General features: G+C 34.0%; 2 protein-coding genes across 2 annotated transcripts in view; one reads left to right on the top strand and one right to left on the bottom strand.

The window, feature by feature from the left end:
* The window catches only part of LOC105620311 (protein tramtrack, beta isoform-like), a 22,798-nt gene extending 22,131 nt beyond the window's left edge, over window positions 1-667 (bottom strand). Inside the window, exons 1-2 of the mRNA XM_012201812.1 lie at window positions 482-667; window positions 210-404 (exon numbers count right to left, since the gene is read on the bottom strand). Of these exons, the coding sequence (XP_012057202.1) occupies window positions 210-404; window positions 482-667 (381 nt within the window). The remainder of the gene's footprint in view (window positions 1-209; window positions 405-481) is intronic.
* A 2,190-nt stretch (window positions 668-2,857) lies between these two features.
* LOC105620308 (conserved oligomeric Golgi complex subunit 4) lies at window positions 2,858-6,259 on the top strand. The gene is made up of 10 exons (XM_012201811.1): window positions 2,858-2,920; window positions 3,122-3,319; window positions 3,409-3,783; window positions 3,858-4,066; window positions 4,154-4,349; window positions 4,414-4,661; window positions 4,736-4,958; window positions 5,082-5,348; window positions 5,431-5,616; window positions 6,002-6,259. Exons 1-10 carry the CDS (start codon window positions 2,858-2,860, stop codon window positions 6,257-6,259), a joined length of 2,223 nt encoding a protein of 740 aa, XP_012057201.1.
* Window positions 6,260-7,001: the final 742 nt, after the last annotated feature.

Below are 7,001 nucleotides of genomic sequence, written 5' to 3'. Positions count from 1 at the left end.
ACTAACTAACTAATAACTAATAACTAATAAGTAACTAACGTAAGTAAGTAAGTAAGAAGAAGTAGAGAGAGAGAGAGAGAGAGAANANANAAGGAGAGAGAGAGAGAGGAAGGAGAGAGAACTTATAAACATATCATTTTCAGTTGCTTTTCTACCTGAGATCAATATTTCTGGAATTATAAATTATATTTTATATACTAATAACTCACTTCTACTAGACTGTCATCCTTTCCTGTGCCGTCTGTAAGACCTTGTACTGCCAAGAGTTCTGCCGTGGTGAGAAAACTTGCTAGTTGCTCTTGAATAACATTCACTTCGCCTTGGTACATGAAATCTACCAAGGCAGCCAAGTCGTCAAATTTTACATTACGGAATATTATGATGGGATGCTGGCATGGATTTTCCTATATAACAAATAATTATTATAAAAATGTCTCTACATTTAAACATATAATAAATGAATCAGAAATATACGCAATACCTTAAATAAATCTCTAAAGTATGTACTACATGCTGACAATAGCATTTTGTGTGCCCTGATTTTTTTGCCTTCGCAACTCAAAGTAACATCCACGAGATCTTCATCTGATCTCAATGTTTCAAAAGCACAAGTAATGTGTTTTAAATAATTGTTCCATCTAAGAGAGAACTGTTGACTGGAACCCATTCTGCTTCCTTAAATATAAAGAGATAAATTTATATTAGATTATGTTTATAATTTAATAATATTCATAACATAAAAATTTATATCATCACTGATTTGAATAAAAATATATAAAACTTTATTAAATGAATTGAAAGACTTGCTGCAACACTGGATTAACGAATATTATATAAAAATGAAATAAATGAATTCCAAAGTTGATGATGAACAAAATACTATTGTAGTATCACATGTTTGGCTACATTGTTGTAGATCTACTATTGCAGCAAATCCTTCAAATAAAATAATCAGCAATATGCAATTATTGCATTTACAATTATCTTTATTCCACATTTATTATAACATTGATATTATTATTAGAAAACTATATACAAAAAAACTCAATACTTACAAAAACCATATATACATATATTTTAGCATAATCATTTTTTCAAACACATAACACAAGTATAGATATCATTGTGTAAAAAAAATAAGAGACTCGGACAAGTGAACATAAATCAAACAGTATCTGAAAGGTTATCTAGAATACTATGGCTATCCGATAAAAGTTTACCTTAATTGCCCTGAGGAGTGTAAAACAAGCAAATCGAGAGAACTCCCAAGGGAAGGCCGTGTATCGCGGGGCAAGGAGTATCGGGAGAGCCCCGCGACTGCGACTACTGCGAGACCGATTCGCAAACGGATCGAAGCGGAGGAGGAGGAGGAAGAGGAGGAGGAGGAGGAGGCGGCTGCGGTGGACGACTCCGAACTCGGTCGCGTTACGGTGGCGTTATCGCGATCGCGCGAACAACAGACTAGCCACACTTCACGTGAAATAGGAATTGTAAACAGCCAAACTAGCCGCACTTTCGTGGAATTGTGGAAGTAACACCATCGGGGGAGGGGAGGGCCGCCGTACACTTTCTCTCGTTCCCCGCTCTTTTTTTCTCTTTCCTCTACTTTGTCGCTCGCTCGTTTGTTTCCTCTCTTTTTCCCTCACTCACGACAATCTCGTGTGATCTTAGCCAACGAGCCGCGTGTCATCACAAAAGTACATCGCATCCCCGCGGTGTGTTACGCGCTTAGAGAAACCGTCTCGTGACGAATCCGCGTCGTGTTCCTTCACAACAAGCCACACTTCACAAGCGAATGACAGCTGGCGGCCATTTTCAGTACGGTAATACGCGTATGAGACTATGGGATGTGCGAAGAAGCCTGACCACCCTCCTTCCTGATCCCTTCCACAGCGGAGGCGCGACGAGCGCGATTCGTGTAACGTCACGTGGTATGGTAGGAGCACGATTATTGGCTATACGCAGCAATATTCACTATGTTTCCTTGGAGCGCGAGTTTTAAAGCTCTAGTATACTAAAGTAATGCAAAAGTCCTCCATTTTCGACTTATGCCCGTATTTATAATCAGACCTTATATTTAAGGTTTTCTTAAATTTATCTTCAGATATCTTCAGATACTCTACGAATTATTTCATTGGCTACTGAGCATCTGAAGGATCCTCTATATAGAAGTCGTAGACTTCATATAGGTCGTGAAGTTTTAAGTAGTAGGAATTGACTAATTCTAATCGAGTATTCTCCTTATATTTGATTGTGATTGGTTGGTTTCCTACGTAGAGGATCCTTAAAGATAAATTTAAGGAAGCCTTAAGTACAAGGTCTGACTATGAATACGGACATTACTGTACTGTGGTATGGTCCACTTAACAAGGTAAAAAATCCTCGTGTATAATATGTGGCAGAGTGGATCCGTGAGCGCTCGCTGCTATTGGATCTAAAAGAATATACCAATAGCAGCAAGCATTCACGGATTCACTCTGCAACAGTTGAGTCTGTTGAACGCGATCATTAAGCCAGAAACACAATGAAAAACACAGGCAATGAAAACAGGGAATAAGAGATTTCAACCTATCAGAAAACGTCCATTCTAGTATATATGATTTCTGATAGGTTGAAATTTGTTATTTCCTATTCCTATTACCTGTGTTTTTTATTGTGTTTCTAGCTTTATCTCGTGCGCAATTCAGATTTTATACTATTTTTTATAGATACTCATTCTTATCATTACCAGTAGTTATTGTCAGTTATTGTTTACAAATGTGACAACGTGGGCGTGAAATACATAACATATGGAAAATATCAAGTGCCTCAGCACTATAAAATTAAATCGTCACCAATTAATTGACTTATTGATAATATGGATCTGCCGGTAAACGAAGAAAATCTGCAACGAATATTGGACAAATTGTCTGAAGATGAGGTTCGAATTGCTATTATAATATTTGATTATACAATATTTATAAGCAGCATAAATTTCTACGATATATCTCTTTAGAACTAAATGTAAGATTTTTCTGTGTTTCTTTGATATTTTCTCTAGATCTATTGCATTACATGTGAAGAAGCATCATTTAAAAATTTGCCATTATATATTTCATAGAAAAAAATTGTAAATTTTTAGGTTTCTATAAAGAAAAATCTGGATACAATTCTTACTCGACGATGTCACGTGGAAGCAAAACTGCAAAATATTGGCAAGGTACTGCCAAATGTTGTACTGATACGAACAGAAGGAGAAAAGTTTTGTGATATGATCGCTCGTACCAATGAATTAGCTGAAAATGTTAGTGCTAAAGTGAGACAGTTGGATTTAGCAAGAGTATGTCACACTACAATGAAAACATTTTTAGATAAGTCATAGAATTCTCAGTCTTATAAATGCTTAAATTCTACAATTTTATTTTACAGAGCAGAGTATGCGAGTGTCAAAGTAGAATAAATGATATATTAGACTTGCAATTATGCAGTGAAGGAGTAGCAACTGCACTGCGTAATGAGGATTATGAGCAAGGTGCTGCACATGTTCATCGTTATTTAGCAATGGATCAACAATTACTGGAGAGAACAGCCGAAGATGTATCGGGGGATCATACTAGTATTAGCAGTTCCTTGGTTACCTTGCAACAGGCTGCAATGGAATTGAGAGCCGTTGTCACACATAAATTTGACGAAGCTGTGAAATCTGAGGATCTGGCTTCCGTTGAGAGATTTTTTAAGATATTTCCATTGTTAGGGATGCACTTAGAAGGATTAAAGAAGTTTTGCAGTTACTTATGCACTAAAGTATGTAATATTGTGTAAAATTATATATGCTAAAATCTTATTGAGAAGATAACGTTTGATTTTTCATTTTATAGCTACATGAGACTGCACAGAAGAATCTACAAGCAGCACTAGAAATTAAAAGTAATGACAAGAGAGCAGCTGTTATTTTTGCCGACACCATGACTCTCTTGTTCGAAGGGATTGCACGTATTGTAGAAGTACATCAACCGATCATTGAAACTTATTATGGTCCTGGTCGACTATTAATGACAATTTCAATTTTACAGAAGGAATGTGATAGGTAAAAAATACAATAAACTGCATATCAAATTGTAGACGATCTTCTCTACATATTAAAAAAAAATTAATTTATATTTTTTACAAATAGGCAAGTCAAGAAAATTGTTGTAGTATTTACGAAACATAGATGTATATCTAAGAATGTACAAATGATAAATGAGTACTTGCGAAAACCGAGTCCTGAAAGACTTGATCCTAAGGAGCTTGATCTTCTCTTAGGAGAAATTACTATAATGCATTCGAGGGCAGAACTTTACATACGTTTCTTAAAAAGAAGAGTTAAGGTATTTGATTGTCGGTATATTACATAAGAAATTAGCAATGTAGATTCATGTGTTTGTTTTGCAGAATGATATAGAGATCAGTACCACAGATGAGGCGCAACGCACAGAGTTACTTAATGAATTTGAAATGACAATAAACAACTCCGAATTGGCACATGGCATGCAAGAGTTGCTTGGTGCCTATCTTGCATTAGAGAGATATTTTCTCGAGGAGAGTGTGAATAAGGCTTTAGGAATGGATGCATTAGATCCAGATCAACAAACTTCCAGCATGGTTGACGATGTATTTTTCATTGTACAGAAATGCGTACGGTATGTATATTGCCAAATTTATGCATACGATATGTATATTATTAAAAATTATAATGAATATAATGTCTACACAGACGGGCTATGTCGAGTTGGAGTATAGACGGCGTTTGTGCTGTCGTTAATATGGCTTGTGGCATCTTGGAAGGCGAATTTGCGAATAGATTGAGGAACAGATTGCGTCAGGGTTATCCAGCAGGCTACCTGGATCTGGCGCAAGCGTACAGTGCTCTCCAGACAAGTATACAACATGGTCGTTTACAAACGTCAGATACAGAATGCGCCCGTCTTATGTTCTTGGTAACATTTTTTTAATCTACGATTTTACATGTTATTTTCATAACATATTAATATATATTACTAAACAGTTTTATTATACGTTTCTCTGTAATTTTATATTTATAATTATTCATATTTATTTAGGCATACTTAAATAATACCGATGTGAGCACAGAATATGTGGAAACATTATGCAAGAGTCTTGGTGCAGAGATAGACGCAACGTTTCCCAATATGCAAAAAAAGGATAGAGGCAAAATTGACAGTTGTTTGTCCAGTTTAAAGGGAGTTATATTGATTTTACGAGGCATCATCGATTGTGGTCTAGAACAGTTGCGCGTCAGCGCCGTAAAACCTAGAGTCACTCCGTGGCTCGATGCATTTCTATCTATTGATCATCATATCAATGAGGTATATCCTACAAGAATAAATAAACTTTGTGTTTCTAAATGTATATAACGAATGGTTAAATACATAACGAATTCATACGCAGGATGAATTATTGAGATACGAAACAGACGAGCCATTTGTGCAGACATTAATCACAAACCTAGAGGGTCTACTTCGAGGATTTAAGGATAGTTTAACAACTTCCAACTACGATGCACTTATTGGACTTCTAACTGCAGAAGTTACAGCTCGTTTAGAAAAAATAGTTTTGAAATCGACTTTTAATCGGGTACTTATATGGATTTTAATTATTTCTCTTATAATCTTTCAATAGTAATCTATTGGGAATAGTTTTATCTAATTAGTAAATTATATAATTCATAGTAAAAAAAATATAAAAAAAAATATAAATATAAAAAAATATAAAATAAAAAAATATAAAAATATAAGACAAATATAAGTAATATATATAGTTACGTAATTATAAATAAAAATTGGCTACAAAAATGTACTACTATTTAAATGATTTATATTTCTACTTATGATTAATTAATTGTGTAATATTTTATCAATTATATCTTAATGTTTTATCTAATTTCTTATAAATATCGATACGCTCACAAATTTAATTTAGTGTAATATAATTTATATCAGAATAAATCTGTATGTTGTAGGCAGGAGGTCTGATACTGGACAAGGAAATAAGATCACTGGCCAGTTACTTAGCAGCCGCCACATCTTGGTCGGTGAGGGACAAATTTGCGCGTTTAACACAGATCGCTACTATTCTAAGTATAGAAAAGATAGAGGAATTAGCCGATTATTGCGGCGCGGACGCGATAGCATGGCGATTAACGCCGTCAGAAGTGCGTCGTATTGCTTCCCTAAGAATAGACTTCCGACCGGAAGACATTAAGAGACTGAAACTGTGACTTGTTACTCTTTGTACAACGCTGCAATATCGAACTATATCAAGCTATGTGCTTGTAGAACATGCATTTGAATACTATGTTTTACATATATGTACATAGAACGATTAATATATGTATTATTTATTACGATATGCAGAAAATATTTGTTTTTTAATCGCTTTAGATCCGGTTGCACCAATTTATATAAAATTGATTTTAAACGAAACTTAAAACTCTTTCTCGTTTTAAAACCGAAAAGAGAACAAAGGAACAAAGAGAGTTTTAAGCTCGCTTAAAATTAAAATAACGTTGGTATAACCGGGCCTTAGAACATTATTTTTATTTTGAAGCTTATCTTTTTGAACGCTATAATATATTGTGATTTAATTAAATCTTTAAGTAGAAATCAAAACTGCAAATTGCATTAACAAAAAATATTGCAATAGAAAGAAACAAAAGTCAATTGTATGAACAATGCAAGGATGGTGGTGAAAAAGATTATTAATATAAAATAGAAATTAATTACGATATGTTTCAATTTCACTAACAAGGGATAGTTTCACAACTGTATCCGGCACCGATTTGATTCCCTGTGAAATATGTTGTTAAACATAAAAATCTAAGAGACACTTATTTATATATATATATATATATATATATATATATATATATATATATATACTACTATATATTAACTATACTTACTTAAAGGTAAAAACTAAGTTTATTTTATTTTAGTAGTATAGTAACGTACCGTACGTAA

This window comes from Atta cephalotes (assembly GCF_000143395.1).
Source record: "Atta cephalotes unplaced genomic scaffold scaffold00025, whole genome shotgun sequence".
In the NCBI taxonomy this organism is placed as follows: domain Eukaryota; kingdom Metazoa; phylum Arthropoda; class Insecta; order Hymenoptera; family Formicidae; genus Atta; species Atta cephalotes.
Note: the sequence above shows the minus strand (reverse complement) of the source record. Positions and strands in the feature narration are given on the sequence as shown.

What these genes read in the sequence shown, in the direction of transcription:
- LOC105620308 (XM_012201811.1), top strand. Translation starts at nt 2,858, where the DNA reads ATGGATCTGCCGGTAAACGAAGAAAATCTGCAACGAATATTGGACAAA. An exon ending in ACAAATTGTCTGAAGATGAG is followed by an intron (nt 2,921 to 3,121) that starts GTTCGAATTGCT and finishes GTAAATTTTTAG; the next exon opens with GTTTCTATAAAGAAAAATCT. An exon ending in TGAAATCGACTTTTAATCGG is followed by an intron (nt 5,617 to 6,001) that starts GTACTTATATGG and finishes TGTATGTTGTAG; the next exon opens with GCAGGAGGTCTGATACTGGA.